General features: G+C 56.0%; 1 protein-coding gene across 13 annotated transcripts in view; it reads left to right on the top strand.

The window, feature by feature from the left end:
• Window positions 1–26,195, top strand: part of MOB2 (MOB kinase activator 2) — a 72,887-nt gene that overhangs the window by 17,809 nt on the left and 28,883 nt on the right. Inside the window, exon 1 of one of the 13 annotated variants that reach the window (XM_065527741.2) lies at window positions 1,270–1,476. The exons of 11 other annotated variants lie outside the window; for them this stretch is intronic. In XM_065527741.2, the coding sequence (XP_065383813.1) occupies window positions 1,433–1,476 (44 nt within the window). In that variant the 5' untranslated portion in view covers window positions 1,270–1,432. Of the gene's footprint in view, window positions 1–1,269; window positions 1,477–15,327; window positions 15,503–26,195 lie in introns of those variants that run through there. One more of the 13 variants, XM_065527740.2, reaches the window with a different exon arrangement.

Raw genomic sequence — 26,195 nt, 5'->3', positions numbered from 1 at the left:
ACCAAAACCTCCGCTCATCTCAGTGAACTGAAGTCCTCCGGAGCATGCTCTTGACCCAAACAGAGTTAAACTAGAAATCAGCAAAGTGATACTCCTAGTATTTAGAAATTAGGAAGCACACTTCCAAGTAACCAGTGGGACAAAGAAGAATTTGTAATGGAAATTAGAACGTACTTTTTAGCTGAAAGATAACAAAAATATGCCATGCCGAGACCTGCAGGGTGCACGCCAGCCAGGAGCGGCTCACAGCCCGCAGGCATCCGTCACTCTGGGAGCAGTAGCTGAGCCCAGAGACGGTGGATGGAGGGAAATGAGGCTGGAGCGGAAGTTGACAAAGTGGAAAGTCAGTCTTCCACAGAGATACTCATCGAGGCCAGAGTTGGATTCTTTGAAAACAGGAGTACAGTGGAAAATCTGGCAAGAGTGATCCAGACAGGAAAAAAGAGATGGCACAGATAGCCAGTCTTTTCCATAGGTCACGGTGGCCAACCAGATATCCATATTTAAAAAAACCTTGGCCTGTACCTCACACCCTACAAAGAATAGTTGAGCCTAGTAGAATGTAGGTCTTAAGTGTAGAAGGTCCTGGAACTGCTGTCCAGCCCGGCCTCCAGCCATGTAGCCAGGCAGCGCTGGAGATGTGCTGAATGTAAAATACACTAGACTGAGAAAAATACAGCGGCACTTTGCATTTTCTGTATTGATTGTAAGTCGAAAATATTTTACATCCATTGGGTTAAATAAATAAAATTAATCTTGGCTGTTTCTTTTACTTTTCAGTGGGGCCATTAGAACATTTAAAATTATATCCATGGCCCAGATTATGGCTTATGTTATATTACTCCTGAACAACACTGTTAGAGAAGATGCTATTCTTGACCCATGGGTTAAGAAAAGTTTTTTACACAGGACTAGAAAGTACTCTTCATAAAGGAAAAGATAGATAATTTGGTTTACATTAAAATTAAGCATCAGAGATACTCCTCAAAAACTGAAAAGGCTGGCCAGGGATCGTGGCTCACACCTGTAATCCCTGCACTTTGGGAGGCCGAGCCTGGAGGACTGCTTGAGCCCAGGAGTTCAGGACCAGGCTGGGCAACATAGTGAGACCTCATAAATAAATAAAAATAAATTAGCTGGGTGTGGTGGCATCCACTGCTCAGGGGGACTGAGGTGGGAGGATCCCTTGAGCGTAGGAGGTTGGGGCTGCAGCGAGCCATGATCTCACCACTGCACTCCAGCCTGGGCCACAGAGCAGGACTCTGTCTCAGAAAAAAAAAAGCAACTTTTGCAGGGGAATTTACCGTACCTAGAACTTACCGGAACTTAGATCCAGACTTCCCCACGGGCTCCAGCAAAGAACAAGAAACAGCTCGTCCCGTAGAAGACGGGCAGAGGCTTGAACAGATGCCTCATTAAGAAGGACGTGCAAATGGCCCCAAGCCATGGGAAAGAGCCCTTGGCGTCTACCTTGGGGTAAGCCCGGGAAAACCCCGAACCTTAGATGCACCGCACGTGATGGCAGTTGTCTACTGAACACCGTGCCAGCCAGGCGGGCGTCAGGTCCCTGCTAACCCTTTCCACCTGGTGTGCTCGCTGCTGGGTCAACTCCCATCTTGCTTGCGCTTTTGATCTTCCCATGCTTTGTTTGAATTTCTTCTTTTTATTTTTTAATCATCCTTCTTTCAAATTGCCTTGGAAGTTAGGTACTTTATTTTATTTTTTGTAGAAACAGGGTCTCACTGTGTTGTTCAGGATGGTCTCAGACCCCTGGCCTCAAGCCATCCGCCCACCTTCACCTTCAGAGTGCTGGGATCACACTGTGAGCCACCGTGCCCATCCCTCCTTTCGTGGTTTTCTTACAGCACGCCCTAAACTTCCAGGGTCTGATGCTGATTAATGGCTTTATCCGCCTCCCCGAAGTACCCAAGATACTAGACCGCTTCTGTGCACTTCCCCTCTCGAGTTGTAAGCACTTGGTGTGCTTTAAATTCTGTACACTTTAGACCCCCCACATGCTGCTGTCTTGTACGTTGGTATTTGTTTAGGTTGGCTGGTTTTGTGCTCCATCTCTTGGGCTGTACCCTCTCCTTCCTCCTCCGTCCTTCTGGTTTTGTCCTTGCGTCTGTGACCAGTTTTCCTCCGCTTATGCTGCGGCCTTGAGCTTTCTTGGATTTTCTTTCAGGTGACTCTGCTGGGGGTGCCCTCTCAGTCTCTGTCTGAAAATGCCTTCAGTTGTCCTTCATTCTTGGCAGAGCTTTTCACTGTGTGTCGTTTTCTTGGTTGACTTTCTTTCAGCCCACTTTCGACATGAGGCTGCCAACCTCCAGCTTCTGGCGTTGCCGTGGAGAAGCGGCTGTCAGGTACACTGCTGCTCCCTTGGGCGTGTCTGCCACCTCCTGGCCCCAGCTGCTTCTGACGTTTACATTTTTAAATTTTTACATAATTTCAAAGTTAGAAGTTGCCAAAGTAGTGTAAATAATTCCTGCATACCTTCTCCCAGATTGGCCAGTGTCAGCGTTTTTGCCGTATCTGCCTTCTCATTTTCTCTCTCAGTACATGCACACGGGTCTTTTTCTCAGCAGTTTGAGAGTGACTTGCATCTTTATCCCAGCATAGAATAGAATGCATTTCAGCAGGGAAACACTCGGGTGCACCCACACAGAAAGAGATGGTGAAGGGGTCAGACTCTGCCCTGTTCAGGATAAACTTTGAAACCGGCTCAGAAGTCACTTTGTGTGAGACGCAGGGGAGACGCAGAGGCACAGTGTGAGCGAGAGTGATAGCAGATCAGGCTTGCTGCATATTGGGAGGGGGGCTTTGGTGGAAACTGCCAGCACAGAGCAGGGCCATGAGGATGGAGGGAGCCCGGGGGTGGCCAGCCCGATGGCCAGTGTCTCAGTGGCATCTCCCTGGGCTGCAGCCTGAGAGGGGCAGGGCAGCAAGCATGGCTGCTCTCTGGAAGCCCCACTCTCATTATTGACATGCAGGTTCACAGTCTAGTTCCTGACATCATGGAGACCAAGCCCTTCCCTGGGGACGGGAGGAGAGACTGGGAGCAGAGGGAACAGAACATGATCCTGAGAAGCTGGGGATCTGACCCCGGGCCAGCAGAGTGAGCTGCAGAAACAGTGGGCAGGCCCCACATGGCCACCTTACAGCCTGGATTTCTTTCCGAAATAGTTTTTTTTTGTTCGTTTGTTTTTTGTTTAGGGACGGGGTATCACTCTGTTGCCCAGACGGGAGTGCAGTAGTGCAGTCACCGCTCACTGCTGCCTTGACTGCCTGGGTTTAACAGATCCTCCCACCTCAGCCTCTGGAATAGCTGGGACCACAGGTGCGCACCACTGTGCCCCACGAATTTTGAAAAAAATTTTTTGTAGAGGCAGAGTCTTGCCATCTTGCCTAGGCTGGTCATAAACTGAAGACTTTTAAGACGGTCTTCGTTAATGAAAATTAGCAAGACTCTGTTTTTCATTTCTCCACTGATTCAGTAGTATTTAGTTTTTCGTTGTTTAAAAGGAACATTAAATCGCTTTTGCTTCTCCTTTGCAATCATAGTTCTTGATTTCGTATTACTGAATGGTTGCATTAAAATCCCTTTTGACTAATTATGAGGTTGGAAACTCTAAAGTCTGTTGAGCAGACAGCTTGTGTCAAGTGAGGCAGCTGGTGATTTCTGGACACTCTTGATTCCATCTGAGCCTCCTTTTCCAGCACAGCCTTATCCTGAACACCTGATTTCGGGGTAACTTCTTATAAAGCCCACTGTGTGTTATTGTGGACACGTTCCTCCTGGTGTCCCCCGTGTGGTGACAACCAGAATGCCTTCGGGTTTCCAGCACTCGCCGCCCTCGCTGGTGTAAAGCTTACCGCTCTGTTCCATGTCCTGCGTCTCTGATCAGCACCACAGTCTGTGTTTCCTGTGCTTCTGCTGGGGTGGCCAGAGGCTGCCCAGAAATGACCCAGATTCACACCCCAGCCTCCTGCTCCCCTGTAGCATGCTGGGTTTCTGTCCTCCGTAGCGTTTGCCGGAAACATACGTGGTTCCTTTCCGTCCTGTCCTTCATTCCTTCACTTGCTGGCCTTCCCTGGGAGGCAAGGGCAGTGAGTTCTTGGGTTTGGTGCCCCGGGGCAGTCCTGGGGCAGGTGTCCAGTGGACGGATGTGTGCTGGGTGGGTGTGGAGGACCCTGCAGAGCACGCATCGGAGCCCCTCTGCTATACTCGCTCACCCCCAAAGGGAGTCTGCTGCGTGCCGGCCCCGTGCTGCTGAGAACTGGGTGCACATGGCCCCACTTGGTCCCCATTGCATCTCTGCCCCAGAATGGAGGTGCAGAGAGGTCAGGTGTGTGCCTGGTGCCGTAGGGCCGTGGTTCCCCAGGTGGGGTGTGGGCACCAGCAAGGGCAGTGGTAAAAGAAAAACCTAATGTAAAGGACTTTAATTGAACAACCTGCGATTCTTGGATTGACAGCCCCTTGAGCCAGAGTAGACTCATAGACTCCAGAGCAGCCTTGTGGTGGGAGAAGATTTATGGACAGGAAGAGGAAAGCGACCTACGGAAAACGGAAGAAAGGCACAGAAACAGCCGATTGGTTACAGCTCACCATTTGCCTTATTTGAACACAGCTCGAACAGTTAGCTACACGTGATTGGCCAAAACTTGGTGATTGGCACAAGTATAGGCTATGATCTGTTTACACCTCCACTTGTCATGGTTCGTGATGCACAAAGAAACCTTTAGGTGGAACTTAAAATATATAAGGAGGCAGCTGTAGGTGAAACTAGATTTATCAGCGGGTTGCTTGGCTTGGGACCTTGTTAGAAATGCACGTCTTGGGCTCTACCCGGAACTATTGCTGCAGAGACGAAGGGGGGCCTGGCTGGCTGGCTGTGCTGACGAGCCCTAGGCAGGCAGCTCCAGGGCCATGGGGGCCCAGCTCCCCCCAGGCTTGTCTGGCCCGGAGCTCCTGCTCCCCCTGCTGTCGCACACGTGAAGCTGTTCCCGCGCGCAGGCCAGTCTCACAGGGGTCGCCACGGAGCGTGTGCACCACTTTCCCCGTCCCTTGATTCCTCATTGGGCATTGAGGTTTTCCCGTGTCTTGGCTGTTGTACCTGGCAGTTCTGCAGAGTAACTGCTGCGGACACACAGTATGACGGGATGGAGAAGCCATTGTGTTTCACCCTTTCGTGGCCCTTCCTTTCCCCTCCTGAGTGAGCTCTTGGAGGTGAGCCGTGGAGGGCAGCGTCCCTCTACATCCTGTCTGGCGTTGTCGAATACAGCCAGGTGGACTCCAACGGGGGGAATGGGTGGGGTGGGGGGGGTGTCTGTCAGAGCAGGCAGCATCTTCCTACTGTCCCCAGCCCCTTGTTTCTCATCCTCTTCCGTTCTCTGTGGAGGTTACGTGGCCAGTTAGAGTGACCTCTGGCTGTGACACCAGGCAGAGTCACAGCGGGCACAGTGCTGGCACAGATGCTGGCGTGATGGGCCCTGGAGCTCTGACTGTCCCCCTGCTCACTGCCACACCCTGCAGGGCGCTTACTGTGACCCTGTTATGTAGGTGGCAAAATGGAGGGACAAAGTGGTAGGATCTTGCCTGAGGTGCTGAGAGGTGGGAGTTGCGTCTGGCCCAGCCGTGCTCGACCCTTCCAGGGTGCTCTGGCCGGTAACGGAGGGAATTGACAAGCCTCACTCTGGGGAGGGAGGTGGTGGAGATGGTGGCCAGGTGTCCCTGGGCAGTTGTGGCAGGGCATTGTCTCTGGAGAGATGGCAGGCGTTGGGGGCGCCTCTCAGAGGCAGACACGGTACCTATGTCAGACATCTCTGGACACAGTGAACTGGAGGTGAAGTGTCTGGTATGCCTGACACTTCACCTCCGTGTACCTGGGGGAGCCAGAGGTGGGGGAAGCGTGTGCCTGAGGGAACCAGAGGCGGGGGTAGTGGTGACAAGAGGAAGAGCTGGTGCGAGAGAAGGAGCTGGAAGGAGCTGTGGTGGATGGCTGCAGGGGAGGCCATGATCAGCCTCCACAGGTGCCTGCCCCTGTGTTACAGGTTTGGGAATTGAGGACGTGGCCAGCTGAGGGTGGCCTCAGCCAGAGCTGTTTGTGGCATGGCGGAGGGTGGTGGAGAAGGAGAGGCAGGGGGTTGAACACCCATAAGGTGAGGGGGTGGAGCCAGCACATTCGGGTAGTATGTGCCCATTGTGGCTCCGGAGGGTGGGAGAGCACTGCTGGCTGAGGAGGTGGCACATGGGTGAGTGCCCACCAGGGGAAGTGGGGCTGGGCAGCCTGGCGCCCGGGCACTCTCTGCCTTTTGCATCCTATCAGTGAGGCTGGGGTCGTGCTGGAACGGGCCACAGAGGCTGGGCACCGGCCCAACTGTCCTGGCGGGGCTTGTCCTGGCTCTGTGTTTTATTTTTGGTTTATGTAATGTTTTTTTTCATTGTTGAAAAAGAGACTATAAAAGTAAAGTCACATGCTTCACCTTACAGTGGTGAAAAGTAGCACGGAGGCCTCCATCCCTCCCTACAGGGGCCTGTGTGCTGGACCTGGAATGCCTGTCTTCATTTCTTTGTCTGAAACAGAAATGGGCTTCTCCTCTGTTCTGGATCCTGCCTCACGGCACCACCTGCAGGCCCTGCATTTGAACGCAGCCCTGCTGTGAACAGGACTGGACTCCGATTTCTCTGCTTTCTGTCTGTGAGTGGCAGTCCAGTCCACCCCACCGTGCAGTGCTCGAGCAGCAGGGCCCGCACTGGCCCGTCTCTCCTGTGCTTGTGTCTGAGCAGGGACACCCATCCACCTCCGGCCTGATAGGTTTCACCACTGTCTAATTGTCCCCTTCCCCCACAGGGCGGGTGCCAGTCTTTCCCTGCCCCCGCTCCATGGGTGGTGTGTGGTTTCGCATGCATCGGGCTGCTCTGGTCGTTGATGAGGCCTATTTCGTGTCCTCGTTACCAGCTGTCTACTGTGATTGGCTCACCGTGGCCTCAGGATGCCGTGCTTCCGATTCATGTGGCCACCGCTGAGCAGTGGGTGTTTTGGGTACTGCCCTAGGAGTGATAGGAGAGGGGTGACAGTCAGACCTAGAGAGACCTAGAAAGCAGCCAGTACTTGGCATCTTCTGTTTGCACAGCTAGAAGATTCAACTTCTCCGTGGCCACTCGGAGCAGAGCTTGCCACAGAAGTGCCTTTTTTCTTGTCACCTTGGTTCTGTTAATTCTAAAAATGATTGCTCAGATGGTGTGTCCAGAAGCAGTCGGGTCACTGTTGGCATGGTCACTCCTTTTGGGCCGCTGGGAGGTGACTTTGCTGGTTTTGCCATGCTCAGGAGCATCCAGGGGTGTCCAGGGGCTGGTGTTGGATTCCCCAGGGAGGGCCATAGTCTTTCACCTGCTCAGGACACACTGGAGGTCAGCATTCCCATTTTATAGGTGGGAAAATGCAGAGAGGTGATGTCACTGGCCAGGGCCCGCAGCTGGGAATTGAGCCCAGGCCGTCTGGTTGATAAGTGGCAGCCCCCTCTGCAGCAAAGCCCCTCGTGCCTCTGTGAAGGCTGTGCCTCTGAGGAAGGTCCAGGCCGATCCCATTCTCTGCTCCCAGGAGTGCCCCTGAGGCCTGTAGTTCCTGGAGAGCCAAGGAGTGCAGGTGTGGAGAATGGGGGCCAAGACCAAGGCGCCAAGGACCCTGCCAGGGCTGATGGACAGAGAGGGGCCTTCTCTAGGACTTGGGGACTGGATGGGCCACTGCAATGGGAATGCAGTGCCGCGGAGGCCAAGCCAGTCTCCACCAGAGGGCGCTGCTGGCCACTCGGAGGGAGCCGGGCGCTGGGCCCAGCCTGCAGGGTCCTGGCTGTGAGCACAGACAGAACCAGAGTGGAACCCTGACCACGTGAGTGTGACTCCACTCTGGAACCCCGACCACGTGAGTGTGACTCCCTCTGTAAGGTCTCTCGTGCTGCTGTGGGGTCGAGCCGGTGAGCACCGGGGAGTGCACCAGATGCCTGGGACAGAACAGGAATGGGGTGCCAGTGCTGCACAGCACACATGTGTGCACATGTGCCTGAGGAGCTGGACATGCATGGCTGTCCCTTTATCAGGCATGTGGTGCAGCCGCGGCGGGAGAGCTTGCGTGCTCACCTGAGTGGGCGCCGGCTGGCATCAGCGCCTTCACCCCTGACGGTGAGAAAAGGTATTGTCTTAATTGAACCCCTCTGTCCTGTTTACTTTAACCTCCCTGCCCCAGTGCTGGAGTCTCGTGTGAGGCCTTCTGGCACCTGTTAGGTCGAGGGCCCGGGATTGGTTCCCCTACTGAGCTCCAAGCCCAGGAGGCCGGTAGTACCTGTGCCTGGTTCCATGCCCAGCTCATGATGGGGGCCGGTGTTTGAGTACCTTTTCTGAAGGGGGCACCGGGAGGAGGTCTGTGTTTGCCCCAGGGTCGACCCTGGGGTAAGTGTTCACTTGTCGAGGTCTCTCTGAAGGTAGTGCCCTGCTCAAGGACTGCCGTCCACCGCTGCCCCCACTCTTACGGTGCGTGGGGACCTGGAACCGGTCACTGCTGAGATTGGGGCTCCCGGCGGCTCTCCCTGTCGGGGTGGGACTCTCTGAACCTCACGAGCTCGTTCCACGGTTATTGCCAGCAGACGCATGGCTGAGCTTGCATGCAGGCGTGGACTTGGGCCAGCGCACTCTGTGCTGTGGCTCAGAGCTCCTGCTTGGCGGGACTCCTCGTGAGCCCACTGTGTGAAGAGAGAAGCAGTGTGGGTGTCGCTCAGCAGCTGTGGGTGGGGGCTTCTGGGAAGGACAAGGACGTGGCCTGCGGCGATGTAAGTCTCCGCGTCATGGTGCACTTGCTGTTCCCTGGGTGCTCCCGTCCCACTAGCACGCTGAAGAGCGGAGAGACAGGGTTCTGACTGACGAGCACCAGTGAGCCTCTGTGTTGGCCCTGCTTCCCGACCCCACTTGGATAAGCTCCCGGGGAGTTTCGGAGAGGCAGAAACCCACAGGAGCAGAGAGTGCAGAGGAGACAGGAGCAGACACATTTTGGAAGTTGGAAAGCTGAGGCTCAGGTGGAATGAACGCAAACTCAGGAAACCTGAAATCTGACCAGCAGGGGAAGTGTTTTCACGGAGAAGCTGTGGTGGAGTCTGGGAGCCCCTTGGAAGACAGCAGAGGTGGCCTGGAGACTAGAGGTGTATTTAGAAGCAGCTGGACACCCCTTCATGTCTGATCTGAGTCTGGAGGATTAGTCCGAGCATGTGGGATCATAGCACTGTCCACTGAGACCCAGGCGCAGTGGAGGGCGTCATCCTGCACACGAAGCCTTGACAGCTTTCCGCATCCACTGTGGATGTCCCCTTCTGCCACCCCCCACACCGGGTCCTCAGGACCCCAGCAGGTAAGGTCCACCCTCCAGGCAGAGAATGGGAGTCTCCCCAGCCAAGAGAAAAAACCCTCAGGCACTGCGAGTGGAGAGGATGGGCTGCCCCGTGTCCCTTCGTGTTCTGAAATGTCAGTGTGTTCCCTGATGTGGCCTCTGCATTCAATCATGTGGATGCTGGGTGAGTCCCTTCAATCTGGTAAGTCGTTTCCTGTGATGCTGGAAAGGTGTTGAATACAGCCAGACTCCCCCAGCGTAGCCCCCCTCCGTGCACCTGGAGCCGTCAGCGAGCTCTGCAGTGCCTCCTGCCACGTGTGATGTGAGGGCTGGGGTCACCAGATAGACCAAAGCAGATGAAAAAGCAGGAAGCCAGCCCAAACCACAGAGTCAAGCAGAGCGTTCGTGAGTCTCCTCAGAGTTGTAAAGACCAAGTAGCAAGAGCAGACGTGTACAGAAAGGAGCGTCCGGCGCACAGCAAAGAGTGCCTGAGAGGAGGATCAGACAGCCAGTGAGGCGTGGGAGATGGTGCTGGGCGCCCTTCCCAGCAGGCCGACTGCGCGGGGCAGGGTATCAGGCGCAGACATCAGGAGCGCAAAGGTACGAAACCGAGCATCAGGCAGGGGTCGCTATAGCTTGGTAGGAGTTCCAGAAAGAGCAGGAAATAGAAGGGAGGAAATCGTCAAAGGAATGCCACAGTTTTCCAGAAATGAATTCACAGGTGAAATTGGCTCACACAGTGTCCAATGCAGTGAATGAAAAGGCGACATCAGAAGATGCTAGGGATAAAGAGCGTATGTTTAAAACTTCCAGAGAGAAAAACAAAGCAAAACAAAACCCCTTCGTCTGTTTGTGCTGCTGAAACGATACCTGAGACTGAGTGGTCTACAGAGAACTGAGGTTTATTGCTTACAGTTTGGAGGTTTGGAATTCCGAGATTGAGGGTCACCTGTTTGCCCAGAGCCTTTGTGTAGTGTCACCTCGTGGGGAGAGGTGGAAGGGCCGGAGGTGGAACTCAGAGCCCCAAGCCCTTTCAGAATCACATTAATCCATTCGGAGGGCAGAGCCTCCCCCATTCCTAATCACCGCCCACCAGGCCCCACCTCCAGCCCCACCCCTAATCACCGCCCACCAGGCCCCACCTCCAGCCCCACCCCTAATCACCGCCCACCAGGCCCCACCTCCAGCCCTACCCTAAGCACCGCCCACCAGGCCCCACCTCCAGCCCCACCACAATCACCGCCCACCAGGCCCCACCTCCAGCCCTACCCCAATCACCGCCCACCAGGCCCCACCTCCAGCCCTACCCCAATCACCGCCCACCAGGCCCCACCTCCAGCCCCACCCCTAATCACCGCCCACCAGGCCCCACCTCCAGCCCTACCCTAAGCACCGCCCACCAGGCCCCACCTCCAGCCCCACCACAATCACCGCCCACCAGGCCCCACCTCCAGCCCTACCCCAATCACCGCCCACCAGGCCCCACCTCCAGCCCTACCCCAATCACCGCCCACCAGGCCCCACCTCCAGCCCCACCCCAATCACCGCCCACCAGGCCCCACCTCCAGCCCCACCCCAATCACCGCCCACCAGGCCCCACCTCCAGCCCCACCCCTAATCACCGCCCACCAGGCCCCACCTCCAGCCCTACCCTAAGCACCGCCCACCAGGCCCCACCTCTGGCCCCACCCCTAAGCACCGCCCACCAGGCCCCACCTCCAGCCCCACCCCCAAGCACCGCCCACCAGGCCCCACCTCCAGCTCCACCCCTAAGCACCGCCCACCAGGCCCCACCTCCAGCCCCACCCCTAAGCACCGCCCACCAGGCCCCACCTCCAGCTCCACTCTAAGCACCGCCCACCAGGCCCCACCTCCGGCCCCACCCCTAAGCACCGCCCACCAGGCCCCACCTCCAGCCCCACCCCCAAGCACCGCCCACCAGGCCCCACCTCCAGCTCCACCCCTAAGCACCGCCCACCAGGCTCCACCTCCAGCCCCACCCCTAAGCACCGCCCACCAGGCCCCACCTCCAGCCCCACCCCTAAGCGCCGCCCACCAGGCCCCACCTCCAGCCCCACCCCCATCACCGCCCACCAGGCCCCACCTCCAGCCCCACCCCAATCACCGCCCACCAGGCCCCACCTCCAGCCCTACCCCAAGCACCGCCCACCAGGCCCCACCTCCAGCCCTACCCCAATCACCGCCCACCAGGCCCCACCTCCAGCCCCACCCCTAAGCACCGCCCACCAGGCCCCACCTCCAGCCCCACCCCAATCACCGCCCACCAGGCCCCACCTCCAGCACCACCCCTAATCACCGCCCACCAGGCCCCACCTCCAGCCCCACCCTAAGCACCGCCCACCAGGCCCCACCTCCAGCCCTACCCCAATAACCGCCCACCAGGCCTCACCTCCAGCCCCACCCCTAAGCACCGCCCACCAGGCCCCACCTCCTAGCGCTGCAGCACTGGGTGTTCCGTTTCCGGCACATGCTTTTTGGGGACACTTTCAGAGCCTAGCACCAGGTCATCTACAGTGTACTGAGAACCAGAATATGAATTCCAACCTGGAAACTAGAAGACGGTCTTCAAAACGTGTTCAGAAAAGGATTTCCAGAGTAGACCTCGGCATCAGTACATCAATTCTGTGAGAATAGAATGAGAATATTTTCTCATGTGTGAATTCTGAAAAAATTACTTCCCAAGCACCGCCTTCAGGAAGTTCTGAGGAGGTCGAGTGTGAGGAGAGAGGAAGGGTCTAAGGATGTGGAGAGAGTGGGCAACGGGCGTCAGGACCACCGTGTGTGGCTGTGCCGGCAGTGGGGAGTCAGAGATGAGACTTTGCCCCTTGTCGTCAGGAACGGCTTGGAGCCTCCCGGGGAGGCCCAGGGCTCTTCCCCAGCAGTGTGTCACTGGGGGGCCACCTCTGCCACCCGTCTTGCCTCAGGCCCATCTTGGGTCTTCCACATTCCGAACAGGCTGCACCTGGCTTCAGTGTGAACAACCGGAGTGACAGCGCCTTACCCGAGACTGGTGGAGGGGTGCCTGCTGCCGGCAGTCCTGAGACACACGTGTTTGTGGTGCCCGCCCACGCTTCTCATTCTCCCTGTTGGACCTGCAGTGTCTACTTGTTAAAGACATTTTGAGGGAAAACCAGTTTACTTCTTAAAATGGAGGTAAATTCAACCCAAGCCCTGTGTTCCATCCTGAAGAAAGTTCTACTGATGGAGTGAGTTGTCCTGACTGTGGTACCAGCCACCTAGGAGCCCACCTGATGGGGTGGCCACAGCCCCCCAGCCTGTCTCCACAGCTCTCGCCTTGTTTGTGCCTCAGCAGCTTCTGCTTGCATTGGAGAAGCTGGGCATTTTCTTTGTAGGCTTTTTCACTCTTCCCGAAATTAAAATAGTTGTTTTTTTTTTTTTTTTTTTTTTTTTTTTTGAGACGGAGTCTCGCTCTGTCACCCAGGCTGGAGTGCAGTGGCGCGATCTCGGCTCACCGCAAGCTCCGCCTCCCGGGTTCACGCCATTCTCCTGCCTCAGCCTCCCGAGTTGCTGGGGCTACAGGCGCCCGCCACCTCGCCCGGCTAGTTTTTTGTATTTTTTAGTAGAAACGGGGTTTCACCGGATTAGCCAGGATGGTCTCGATCTCCTGACCTCGTGATCCACCCGTCTCGGCCTCCCAAAGTGCTGGGATTACAGGCTTGAGCCACCGCGCCCGGCTTAAAATAGTTTTTTTTTTCTTCTGATTGTGGTGATGATGTATTTTGACATGGAAAATTCCAACAATTCATAGAAATATAAAGAAAGTAAAATACACAGGCTTACCCCTAAAGCTCTGGAGGTATGTACCTTCCAGCTGTCACCAGGCAAGCCTGGTTCTGGCCACCCGAGTGCCCTCACAGCCCTGGCTCTGACTTCCCAGGTCCCCTGCAGCCCTGGCGCTGACCTCCCGGGTCCCCTGCAGCCCTGGCGCTGACCTCCCGGGTCCCTGCCTGCTGGGCTCTTCTCCCTCTTTGATGACTGCATAGCCGGACTTGCTAAAGAGGCCCTGTGAGTGTGTTAGGCAGTTTCCAGCATTTTCTTTCATGAACAATGCTTCTTTCAGGTTTATTATTCGTAGTCACTCAGAGTTTGAATACTTGAGATAAATTCCCATTTTACATTCTCAACGTTCTGAGGAGCTTCTCAGCCAGGGGTGCCTAGCACTGGCTGTCATTGGAGGGTCTTGTCTTCAGTTGCTTCTAAATTAGGGAAGTTGATCTTCTTGTGGTTTTGACCATTTGTAGTAATTGTCTGCCTGTGGATGGTGTTTTCTTTGCCCCTTTTTTGGGGAGGGGATGATGGTCATTTTGTTCTTACTGGTTTGCAGACATTCGTATTTGTATATGAGGAGCTTATTCACTCAAACGCTTTCAGGTTCCACCTGCTAGCACTGCCCCTGTTCTCAGCCCCTAGGACAGAGCAGAAAATCACTGCTGTGCTCCCACTCCTGCTCCCGTTGGACTGATAGGACCCAGCAAGACACAGAGCAGATGGCATTGCTGGTTGAGGTGGAGGCTGGGGTCTCCTAGGTGACATTGGACAAAGGCTGGCAGGAACGACGTTGGGGGTGGGAGGAACAGTCTGCAGGCTCCTGGGGCTGAGGACTCCGGGGCAAGGCTGGCCTGAGGGGGCATGTGCCTGACCCTGAGAGGGAGAGGCAGGTCCTGGTGACTTGGTTTGAGGAGGGTTCTCTGACTGAGGCCTGAGGCTGGATCAGGGCTGGCTGGGTGGCCAGTGCAGAGGCTGCGTGGAACTCTCTGTGCGTGAGGGACTGGGCTGCCAGGCCACCTTGCCCTGCGGGGGGGACAGCTGTTGCACCCCTCTGTTCCCAAGGGTGCCCTGTGCTGTGTCTCCTCCCTGCACAGCCTCAGCCATGGACCCCCACTTGAGGAATCTGAAGTATGGGCGGTGGCACCTCCCACTCTAGTTTTCCCTCTTGCCTTGTGCCTGTCACCTTTGGAATGTGGGGTACTCCCACATATGACGCATTTTCTCCAGTTTCAAAGACGAAAACAGCATTTCCAATTAGAGGGGAATGTGCCCCTGCAGGAGCAGCCCACCTGCCCGCCTGGTGCCTTTTTCCCCTGGGAGTGGGCTTCCAGGTCTTCAGTTGCCTTCCTCCCAGCCTTCTGGAGGCCACCCTATTACCCCCTCCGGCCAGAGCCCTGCCCCAGGCGCACCCCACACCCAGCGTCCACAGCAGGACAGGGAGGATGGTGTTTGTTTGAACTATCACCTCGGGGGTCTGTGCAGTGACGTTTGACCACACCCTTTGCAGTGTAGCCGGTATGTGCCCAGGAAGCTGCCCTGCCCACCCAGAACTGCCTGCGCGCATATCAGGAGTGCCCGTTCTCCCGCAGGCCTATGGTGGGTGGCTTTGCTGCGTTCTGTGAAGGGGAGGGCAGGGCATCAGTCACCTCCGTGCATCTCTCGGGGTTGTGTCTGTCTTTGGAGACCCCCCACTGTTCCAGAGTGCAGGGGCACATTTCCATTTCTTTCTGGCATTTTTCTAAGGAAAAGCTGTTTCTCGACTGCTCTCAGTATTTTTTGGGGGAAAAAATACTGACAAAAACATTGATTTCCAGTTTTTCTGTTTGAGCCCCTGCAGGCCAGATGGCCATGGCAGGACCTGGGGTCTGACCCGTGACCGAGAGGGTCCCCACAGCCAGGGGTCCTCAGGGGTCGGCGAGTGGGCACTTCGGGCTGACTTCTCACCAGCTCCAGGGGTGGGGGTTGTGCTCTCACAGACCACTGCTCCTCCCTTGTGGGGCTCCCAGCTTCCTTCCTGTGGGACTCAGGGACTCAGCCTGGACTAAATTTTGCAGCCAAGGTTTTTATACCAGCCAGAGAAGGGTGGGGTGGCCTGGCAGGGCTCCACCACCCTGTTCTTAGGCAGCCTGGGCACTAGCTGCCTGTGCTCAGCGCCTGCTGGGCTTGGTAAAGCTGGGGGTGGGGAGAGTGCAGAGTGACAGAGAGGCAGAGTCTCACCTGTCCCCTGGCTTTTCTGAGCCTGTGAGCTCCTGCGGGGTCATGAGCGCTCTTGTTTGTTTTAACCACCAGTCCACGCCCCTCCGCCTTGCCGTGAGCAGGTGAGTGTGGGGGCTCCTCCGCTTTTTTCAGTGGCATGATAGATGGGGGCCCTTAAGTCCTCCTACCTGTCCCCCAGCCCAGGGGTTTTCCTGGATGAGCGAAACGCGGGCTTCAGGAGGGAGAGGGGTCAGAGATCCCTGGAGGCCCCTGCCCTCCCACAGCCAGTGGTTGGCTGGGGGCCAGGAGAATGACTAGACAGGCTCAGGCTCCAGTAGCCACTTTAGTGTTCAGAGTTTGGCTTGACTTGAACTTGAAATGGACAGTTTTGGAGGTGCAGTGGTACATTACTCTGCCTTCTAAATTTATACTGAAATCTTGGCCCCCGGCCCTCCCGCTGATGGCTTCAGGCAGTTCTTTCTGCATGACCTCCACCTGGCTCCTGGCCTCCTGGCAGTCAGTGATCACCCTCACCCCAGGAGGACACTTGACCCCCAGCCCGGCCGCCCGTGTCTTCCTTCCTGGATGTCCCCGGGCCCACGGGCTGTGCTGTGCTTCGAAGGCGTACTGTCTGAGGGTACGAGGCCTGTGGCGCTGCATGGGACTTCTTTCAGGGCTAGGATGACCCTGGCTTGCTTCAACCCATCTCTGCATGCTGGCAGCGCCACAGCCTGTCCATGCCCCGTGGACGTTGGCACCTCCAGGTCGGCTGTGGAAGAGAGGCCCCTTGCGCTAGGAAGAGAGGCTGTCGCTGTCTCCTGCCAGCGTGGCGTGGAAGAAAGCTGTTGTGTTTTGGGCGTTTTCCTCCTTGGTGCAAGGCTTGTTGGCCAGCTTGCTAGGAGCAGGGATGGGTTTGGGGTAGACTTGATGGCACTTTCTCCTCCTCTGCCGACTGGGCTGTGGGCCCCCTTGGGAAAAGGAGACGAGCCAGGGTAGGATGGGTTTGTGCTTTGCTCTGGGCTGGGCATGTAGGAATAAGCTCTTTCCCCTTCCACACGCTGCTCTCCTCTCTTGGGGGACAGTTACGTGTGAAGGAATGACCTTGGCTGCTGTGTGAGGGGAACTGCGGGGCTTAGGGGGCCGTGTCCACCCCTGCACCAGTGGCTCTCTCTGCAGAAACCGGCCCCCCCCCGCACATCCCCTCCTAGTCCAGACTGCGTCTTCCTCATGGTCTGTGGTCTCCTTTTGATTGGTGTTGCCGATGGACGCGTGTGTCCTGAGCAGTCTCTCCCCGACTCCAGCCCGGGTTTTACTTGCTTGGCAACGCCAGTTTCCCTGCTTCTGATGCGCAGTATGTGGCAATGCCAGTTTTCCCCGCCTCTGATGCGCAGTATGGAGGCTCCTCGTGGGGGTTGACTACTGTGACGTCCAAGGCTCCATGCAGCGCTCCTGACTGTCCGAAGTCACAGAGCAGCTTTTCTCAGGTGGCTCCTGAGACATTTCTTTTTTTTTTTTTTTCTTTTTTGAGATGGCGTCTCCCTCTGTCACCCGCTGGAGTGCAGTGGCACGATCTCGGCTCGCTGCAACCTCTACCTCCCAGGTCTAAGCAATTCTCCTGCCTCTCAGCCTCCCGAGTAGCTGGGACTACAGGTGCCCGCCACCACGCCTGGCTAATTTTTTGTATTTTTAGTAGCAGATGGGGTTTCACTGTGTTAGCCAGGATGGTCTCGATCTCCTGACCTTGTGATCTGCCCTCCTTGACCTCCCAGAGTGCTGGGATTACAGGTGTGAGCCGCCGTACCCAGCTGGGTGGCTCCTGAGATGTTTCTATCTCCGGGAGTAGCGACTTCTCACATTGCAGGGGATGAGCCTGGCGTGTGGCCGACCTTGCCTCCTGGGGCTATCTGAAGCTGCTGGCTTCTGGGTGTGGTCCCCCGTGGGTGTGTTCACTGGGGGTTGTGGCTGGGGGCAGGGTTAAGGACCCTAGGCCCCAGGCCCTAAGGATAGTTTGCCCTCCAGGTGGCCCTGGGCTTTCCCCATTCCTGACGTGTGGCTTTCCTTCTTTCCATCTTGAAAACAGGTACAGCTTCTGTGATTGTGAAATCCTTCATATAAAAGCAACTGATGCCAGGCATGTTATCCTAGCACTTTGGGATGCCGAGGCGGGAGGATTGCTTGAGCCCAAGAGTTGGAGACCAGCCCAGGCAACATAACTAGACCTTGTCTCTACAGAAAAAAAAAAAAAAAATTAAAAATTAACCGGGTGTGATGGCTCACGCCTGTAATCCCAGCACTTTGGGAGGCTGAGATGAGAGGATCACTTGAGTGCAGAGGTGCAGGCTGCAGTGATCTATGATCGCACAACTGCACTCCAGCCTGGATGACAGAGTGAGACCGTCTCAAAAAAATAAACAGCAAAAAACAATTGGGAACTATGCAGTGAGCATACAGTAAGCACCATTTAGCAAAAATAAAGCATCATGAGCACAACAGCCCTCTGCTTTAGAAACATTGTCAAACGTTTCATTTTCGGATGTTAGGTGTGAAGCGCACACACACAGGAAAGCACGCAGTGAACCCACACCAGCCCGTGTTATGCAGTGGGAAAACCAGCAGCCCCCGGGGGTCCCTGCGTCCGGCCCATGAGCTTGATGTCAGTGGAGTCACGAAGCCATTCCGCGCCACGTTTGCCGTCTCCGTTCACCGTCATACCTGCGGCGTTCACCCATGGTGATGTGCGGGCCCGTCCTGCACATCAGTAGTCCAGGGTTTCTCCTCGGGCTGTGGATTCTGTGTGTGTGTCTGGTCAGCTTTCTAACCCATGGTGATGTGCGGGCCAGTCCTGCACATTGGGAGTCCAGGGCTTCTCCTCAGGCTGTGGATTCTCTGTGTGTGTCTGGTCAGCTTTCTAGAGGTGTGATTTATATTCAGTAAAATTCACCAATTTAAAGCGTGTGTTTTGTTGTATGTATAGGTTATATGCAATACAGCGTATGCTTTGGTGTGTTCTGACAAATGCATGTAGCCTCATACGCACCCCACGGTCATGATGCATGATGCTTGAAGGCCCCACGTGCCCCTTTGAAGCCAACCCCTTGACGCGCCCTCGGCAACCATGGGACGCTTCCAGCACTGTCATTTGGGTTTTGCTGGAATTTCACGTAAATGCAGTCAGAGTTCCTGCTTTGAAGTCTGCTTCTTTCACTTAGCTAGATGCTTTGAGATCCATCCGTGTGTGTGTGTCAGAAACTTGTTCCTTGCTGTTGGTGAGAAGCGGCCTTGTGTGGATAAGATAGTCTGCTTATTCCTTCACCGGTTTGTGGCCGTTTAGGTCGTCTCCAGTGCTGGAGGCACGTGCTCAGTCAGGGCTGTCTACAAGGCTGTCTCCTGCTCTTGGCGTGCAGAATTGCCGGGTCCCACGGGAGGCATGTGTGTGACGTGGGACAGTCTCCTGAAAGTGGCTGTGGCCTTTCTGCCCCCCAGTGGTGTGCGAAGGCTCCAGTTTGCCCACCGCCTCTCAAGCCCTCGTGGTTGCCGTAGGTTCCTGCCATCCTGGTGGGTGTGGCGGGCTCGGACAGTGGCCGTGACTTGCATGCCACGCTTGGTGGTCCTAGCCGGTCCTATGTCTCTGGGGAAACGTCTGTTAGAATCTTCTCTGTTTTTCCCTAGATTAGATGCCATCTTATTGTTGAGTTTTGAGAGTTCTTTATTGTGGACTTAGTGCCTTACCAGCTGTGTGATTTGCAAATGTTTTCTTCTGGTCTGTGGCTTGTCTTTGTTGTTTTAGTGGTGTCCACTGAAGTACAGGTGTTTTCATTTTGCAGTGCCGCTTGTGAGTACATCTGTCTGCGCTGTGTCCTGGTGGCTGACTTCCACATGTAGGGTCCTGTGTGTTTGCTTTGCTGTTCCTGGGCTGAATCTTCACTTCCTCGGTTGGTCTAGGGCTGGCCCCTGGGGGGCTGGGTGTCCACATTTGAGTTTATTTCTGTCTTCACTGGTGGGACAGCAGGCATGAACAAGGTGGGACAGGAGACAAGTTCTGGTACCAGCCCACGCCCCGGGTCTGAAAATCTTGAGTGTCCAGCACTTGGGGGCTGGATTTGGGCTTCATGGGCCCTGCCACTGGCTTGTTCATCCTCCTGGGGCCTGGAAGCGCAGTGATGGAGATGCTCCAGGCTGCCCCGGGGCCGAGCTGCTGTCTGGAGCCCAGGTGGGCAGTCCTCTCGTGTGTGGGATCAGGCCTTGCCCCGTGGCTTGGAGATGTTACTGCGTCTTGTGCCAGTTTTACAAAAATGAGAGGAAAGTGGACAAATGGTGGATAGGTCCTCGAGGCTGGTGGTGGGGCCCTCCCCACAGCTGGGAGAGTAGCAGGGGCCTAGACTGCTGTGCGGATGAGACCCTGTTGAGAACACGTGCACATGCTGGAGGCGCCCTCGGAGCCCTTTGAACGTTACGTTGGGAAGCTCCCGGGGAAGGGGACAGTGTGAAGGTACAGCCTGAGCTCACCAGAAACACCTCTGGGTCCCCACCCCGGTGCCGGGATGGGTGTGACTGCTGGGGTGTGGCCGTGAAGGAAGCAGGTGAAACCCTGGTTTCCTGACGTCACCATCTGGTGGTGGCGATGGGGGCAGGGTGGAAAGTAGACAGAGTCTGTGCCAGGTGGGAGGGCGGGGCCTGCTGTGAGCAGCAGGAGCGAGGCCGGGAGGTTGAGGGTGCAGGGGGAGGAGGCACCTGACCAGTGAGGGGTGTGCAGACCCTAGAAGATGCCTGGAGGGAGAGTGGAGGAACCAGCGTCCGGCCTGTAGTGGGCTTGAGTTTGTGCACCTGTGGCTTGCTCAGGGTCCTAGGGGACCGAGAGGAATGGGGGGTCACAAGCTGGGGGTTGGGGGCAGGGAAGGAGCAAGAAAGAAGGGAGAACAGTTGCCAGACAACCAGTTACTCACACGCACATGCACGGATACACAGATACACTCACACTGGCAGGGTACACACAGGTACACACAGACACACACAACTTCCATGGGAGCCTGAATGGAGTGGGGCTGATCCAGGGGGCAGCTCTGTTAGGATTGTTCTTTGTAAGAACAGTTATGAACTTGGGTAGATGAAGTGCTGGAAAATCTCTTTGTCCACTCAGCTGGAGGCAGGTTTGTGTCTGTATGTGTGTATAGGTGGCTGCCCCATGCCATGTGACCAGGGGGTTCGTGTTTGTATGTGTGTATAGGTGGCTGCCCTGTGCCATGCGACCAGGGGATTCGTGTCTGTATGTGTGTATAGGTGGCTGCCCCATGCCATGTGACCAGGGGGTTCGTGTTTGTATGTGTGTATGGGTGGCTGCCCTGTGCCATGCCCCCAGGGGGTTCGTGTTTGTATGTGTGTATGGGTGGCTGCCCTGTGCCATGTGACCAGGGCTGGGGAGCTTTTTTATCATCCATTTTCCCATGTGTAAAATGGGTGTGGAAATAACCTGCTCTGCTCCTCTTGCAGCATTAGGAGGCTCCATCCAGATACTCAGCACGAGGGTGCGGTGTGCATCCTAAAGAGACTGTGTTCCATTGGGCTCCCTCTGCAGTGCTTTGCCAGCCAGTACAGGTGTTTTTGTTTGTTTTTTTTTCTTTGAGACAGACTTGCTCTGTCGCCCAGGCTGGAGTGCAGTGGCGTGATCTCAGCTCACTGCAAGCTCCATCTCCTGGGTTCAAGCAATTCTTCTGCCTCAGCCTCCCGAGTAGCTGGGACTACAGGTGCACCCCACCACGCCTGGCTAATTTTTGTATTTTTAGTAGAGACGGGGTTTCGCCGTATTGGCCAGGCTGGTCTTGAACTCCTGACCTTGTGATCCACCTGCCTCGGCCTCCCAAAGTGTTGGGATTACAGGCGTGAGCCACCGCGCCCAGTTAGATATATTTTTTAAACCTTCTCTACGCCTGCCGCTACAGAGGTTGTATTCCAGGACGCTGACGAGGCTTGGAACCTCCAGTGTTACTTTTCAGTGTTTGTACAGGGTCTGTTTTCTAGATCTGAAAATGGCGGTGGTGGTGCCAGGACCCTGTGTGAACACCCTGTGGAGCTTGCATCCTTATCAGTAAAATGGGCGGGGGCAGATCTGGGGGCTGCCGGTTGAGGAACTTGAGGGATTCTGAAGCCTGATTATTCAGAGCCGGCTGGAGCGCTGCTCTTGGACTGGCTGTTCCCAGAACCCAGCTGCTCCCTTCTGTGGGCAGGCCCTGTAAGAGCCCCCCGATCCCCTTCAGATCAACCTTCAGCTTGATGTGGGTGTGGTTCCTTTCTGGGTAGTGTTGCCGATCCCTACCTTGGGGTCTACTTGCTTCAAAAGCCATTTTTGTGGGTCCTGGAACCAAGTTCAAAGGCAGTGTGTTTGTTTCCTAAAATGCACACTTGTGTTTCCTTTATCATTTATTTACTTAGGCAGTCAGGGTCTCATGCTCTCACCCAGGCTGGAGTGCAGGGGCGCAATCAGAGCTCACTGTCGCCTTGAGCTCCTGGCCCCTTGCTGTTCTCCCACCTTAGCTTCTCAAGTAGCTGGGGCTACAGGTACACCATGCCAGATAATGTTGAAGATTTCTTTGACGGGGGGGGGGTCTCCTTATGTTGCCCAGGCTGGTCTCAAACTTCTGACCTCAAGTGATCCTCTCACCAAGGCCTCCCAAAGTGTTGGGCTGGGTGGCTAAATTTGTTTTTTCTGCAGCAGGACCATGCTTTAGAGGGAGGCAGCCTTGATTTCCAATCAAAGGACTCCTTAGTAGCGGAGGGTCCGGTGAGGCTGTGGCATCTGTTCCGGCTCTGCCGTGCAGAGGCCTATTGGCTGAAGTCGGGGTGCCTGGGACACACACACCTGTTTCATGTGGCACCCGGCACTTAGAAGGTTCTCTGTGAACGAGGCTCTTTCCTTTCCCTTGCACGTTGTTCCACGGTTCGCCTAGAGTCTTCTGACAAAGCCGGCCATTCGGCGTCTGTGCCCCAGTGTGGTCCCCTTCCCCTCAGTTCCCCCTCGGGTGGCTGCTGGGCTTGCTGTGTGGTCGGGAGAGCAGGTCCCCGGCCTAGCCTAGGCGCTCCCTCCGTGCCGCAGACGTCTCGTGACACAGCTGCTGCGTAAGCCCTGGGGGTCTTCTGGGGGTCCGAGAGTGCCCTGCCCTGGCTGTCCTGACGTGCGTGAGTGCAGACACGGCGTGGGTTTCTCCCCGCTCGCTGCAGCCTCCACCTCGAGTTCTCTGGCTGGCTGAGTCTACTCTGAAGGGAGCTGTGGGGGAAGAATTCACACACGGGGCTCTCCTGTCACCTGGGGGTTTTCAGTGCCACTTGTTTGACAGTCTTAGCTTCTGGGGCAGCTGAGAGCGTAGCATGGGTGCCAGGAGCCGCCAGCCATGCGGGCTGCCCAGTGGGCAGGTGCTGTGAGACCTTCCATGGACGAGGCCCTTGGCGGCCCCAGAAAACTGCCTCCTGAGTCCAGACCTCCCTTCTCACCCTCCCAGGTCTGACATCCCCCTTGGTGCAGCCGTCATTGTGATTTTCGACCTCATGGGCCATTTCTCAGCTATAAATTGCATAAGCTACTGAGAAAGGGTGGGATGCTGTCTGGAGTGCAGCCGAAGGCTGCCCCCTCCCACCTCCTTGCCCCTGCCAGTCTCCTCCCTGTTCTAGGAGCGCCCTGCTCCCATCACGGCTGGGGCAGGAGGCAAGCCTGGAGGGACGGGAAGAGCCGCAGATCCGACACTCACTGCCTAGCCGGCCGCCCTGCCACAGGCCCTTTTCAACTGTACCAGATCCCACGTTCAACAGACAGGGCACGTGACTGGCTCTCCCCCAGTCCCTTCCCTTGGCGCAGGTGCCACAAGTCCTGAGGTCCACTCCCCCCAGATGCCGCCATGGCCAGTGTTGGGGCTGTGGTTGCCTTCTAGCTGAGTGCTCGTTTAGTGCTGGAGTCCGCCCTAGTGTGGGTGACTGAGCCCTGGCAAGCACCGGGGCAGAGTGTTTCATGCAGACGGGAGGGCGTCAGTGCCGCTGAGGATCCTCTGGCACCCTGGGTGTTGGCATCACCCTGGATGTCACTGTGCAACTGCAGGGCACAGGCATGGACTGAGAACATGAGTGAGAGGGGAGACAGGTTTCACTTGCTTGCCCTCCACTCACGCATCACCTCTCTGCTTTGAGGGTTGCTTTCTTGCTCTGATGCTGACGTGGCATTTCTTTTATTCATTTAACAAATATTGACTGCCTGTTGTCCCCCTGTTCCGGGTGCCAGGAGTACAGTGGACATAAGACTCCTGCCCTTAGAGGCCTTACATTGTAACAGGAGTGCTGGACAGATGTGCCTGTCGGTCGCGGACTGAGGAGCGCCAGGTAGGGCGGCCAGAGACGTAGGAAACGAATGGCTGACCAGAACATGGGATGTCTGAGGAGGAGCGCTCCGGCCACAGCAAAGGGCAGGTGGCTGGCCCCGCAGCGTGAACATGCTGGGTGCCCAGGCCGCAGAGGAGACTCGAGGGACCAGAGCGAGGGGAGGTGGGGAGAGCACAGAGGCGGCGTGGGGAGCACTCAGGCTCATTCGCTGCACGGCGCAGGAGCCGTGAGGGGCTTTGAGCAGCTGGGGGTGGGGTCAGAGCTGACTTGCCGAGATCACACTCACAGTCACGTGGAGAGTGGATTGGAGGGTGGGGGCACAAGGGGGCCTGCCTGAGACCATGGTAGTGACACAGGAGGCCTGCGGAGGTGTGTGGGTGGGGGACGTGGGAGGAAGAGACACCTCCAGGCGTGGTTTGTGGGCAGAGCCGTGAGGACCTGCTGATGGGTGGAGGTGGGGTCTGAGGGGGTCCAGGGAGGACTCCTGCGTTCCTCTGAGGCAGTGGGAGGATGGAGCAAGTGTCCGGAGTTGTGGAGGACACCCAAGGAGCCAGTTCTGGAGGGAATGCCCCAAGTCTGAGATGCCCATTAGTCTAAAGGGGGACAATGGGCAGCCATTGGGCCAGGAGCCCAGCGAGGAGTTGCTTTTCTTTTATACCTTTACTGCAGTCTGCTTGACATACAGTGAACCACCTGTGTTTAAAGGGTGCAGCTTGACAAGTGTGGACATGTGCATGTGTACCCCTGAAGCCATGGCCACGCCAGGGAGAGAGGAACACACCCATCGCCCCGGGGTTCCGGTTTCCTCCTGCCTTTCTGGGACACTTCTCTCCCCACTTCCTAGCTCCCAGCCACTGACAAGCTTCCGTCGTCGTGGTCACACCTTTAGTTTCCTGGATTTTCCCGTGAACGGAATCACAGTGTGAACCTGATGTTCACCTGGCCTGTGTCACTCAGCACACTTGCTGTAGGAGTCTTCCGTGTTCCACGTGTTTCCCAGGCCACTGCTCTCTGTGGCTGAGGCACACTCTGTGGATGCTGAGGCCACGGCGTGTTGCCTCCCCACGGTGGGCGTGCAGGTCCCCTCCTTTCTGACCAGCACACTTGCAGCTGCCGTGAACATTTGTGTGCGGGCTCAGTAGAAACGCGTGCTTTCCATGAAGTAGCTGAGAGTGTGGCGCCCGGGCCGTAGGTGGGCATAGGCTTGATGCTTGTAGAAGCTGCCCAATGGCATTCTAAAGCAGTTCCAGTGCCACCATTTTGCACCCCCACCAGCAGCCTCAGAGCCCTGCTTCTCGGTGCGGTGGCGGGCACGTGGCATGCCCATCCCGTGGTCATCCCGCAGGCACGTGGCATGCTCATCTGTGGTCATCCCACGGGCACGTGGCCTGGCCGTCCCGTGGTCACAGCCGTCCCTTGTGTGGCTGCAGCATCCTGTGCTTGTGTTTGGCATTTCGCGGATGGCCAGCGATGTTGAGCATCTTTTCGTGTGCTTCATTTGGCTAATCATATCTCCTCTTTGGTGAAGTTTCTGTTCAGTCTTTTGCCCATTTTTTATTGGGTGACTTGCCTTCTTGTTACTGAGTCGTAAGAGGTCATTGTCTGCTTTAGATAGAAGTCCTCTATCAGATCTGTGTGTTTGAAAGATGTTTTCCAGCCTGTGGCTTGTCCTCGTTAGGTGGCCGGAGCTCAGGCATGGGCTGTTCATCTTCAGTCCTCTTCCCTCTGTTTTCCTCTGTGGAGTTGCCGCTGCTGTGTCTTTGAGCTCAGCCCCCTTGGCTTTGCAGCGGCCCACATGGTGCTCACCTCAGACATCTTCATGCCCACATCTAGAAGTCCAGTTTGGATTTTAAGAAAAATCTTCTTTCTCTCTGTTTACCACATCTCATGTTTCCTCTGGCTTTCTGGATGGATGGGATAGAGTTAGCATGACTTAAAACGTCGTTTACTGATTCTGCCATTCGGCCATTTATGGGACTTTTCCTGTGGTTCGATTTGACTCCAAGGAAGGGATTATTTTCCTTTCTTCCTTGAACATGTGATCTTTGGTTAGAAGTAAAACATCGTGAACTCTTGTTTTGTGCTGCATGCACACACGCACATGCATACACACACGTGCACACACGCACATGAGTTTTGTGAGCTAGCAGTGCTGTGCGTGCACCCTTGCTGAGAAGAGCTTGCATCCTCGAGCCACACCTGACTGTCGAGCTCTTCCGTTGTGGCCCCGTGGTGCCCCTACCACGGCTGCAATGCTGGGATGGAACATAAATCGCTCAGCTCAGGTAGCTCTGCTGTTCGGAGGAGCTGGGAGAACCGATGGAAAGCTGTCATTAGGAAAAAGACTGGTTGGGGTTTCATGGGGCAGCATCTCTCGAGAAATTCTGTGCGTTTCTTTGATAGAGGTTGGATTCATGGACTAATTTTAAGAGAAGGGTAAGTGATTTTGGTGGGTAC

Source organism: Macaca fascicularis, chromosome 14, assembly GCF_037993035.2.
Source record: "Macaca fascicularis isolate 582-1 chromosome 14, T2T-MFA8v1.1".
Lineage (NCBI taxonomy): Eukaryota > Metazoa > Chordata > Mammalia > Primates > Cercopithecidae > Macaca > Macaca fascicularis.
Note: the sequence above shows the minus strand (reverse complement) of the source record. Positions and strands in the feature narration are given on the sequence as shown.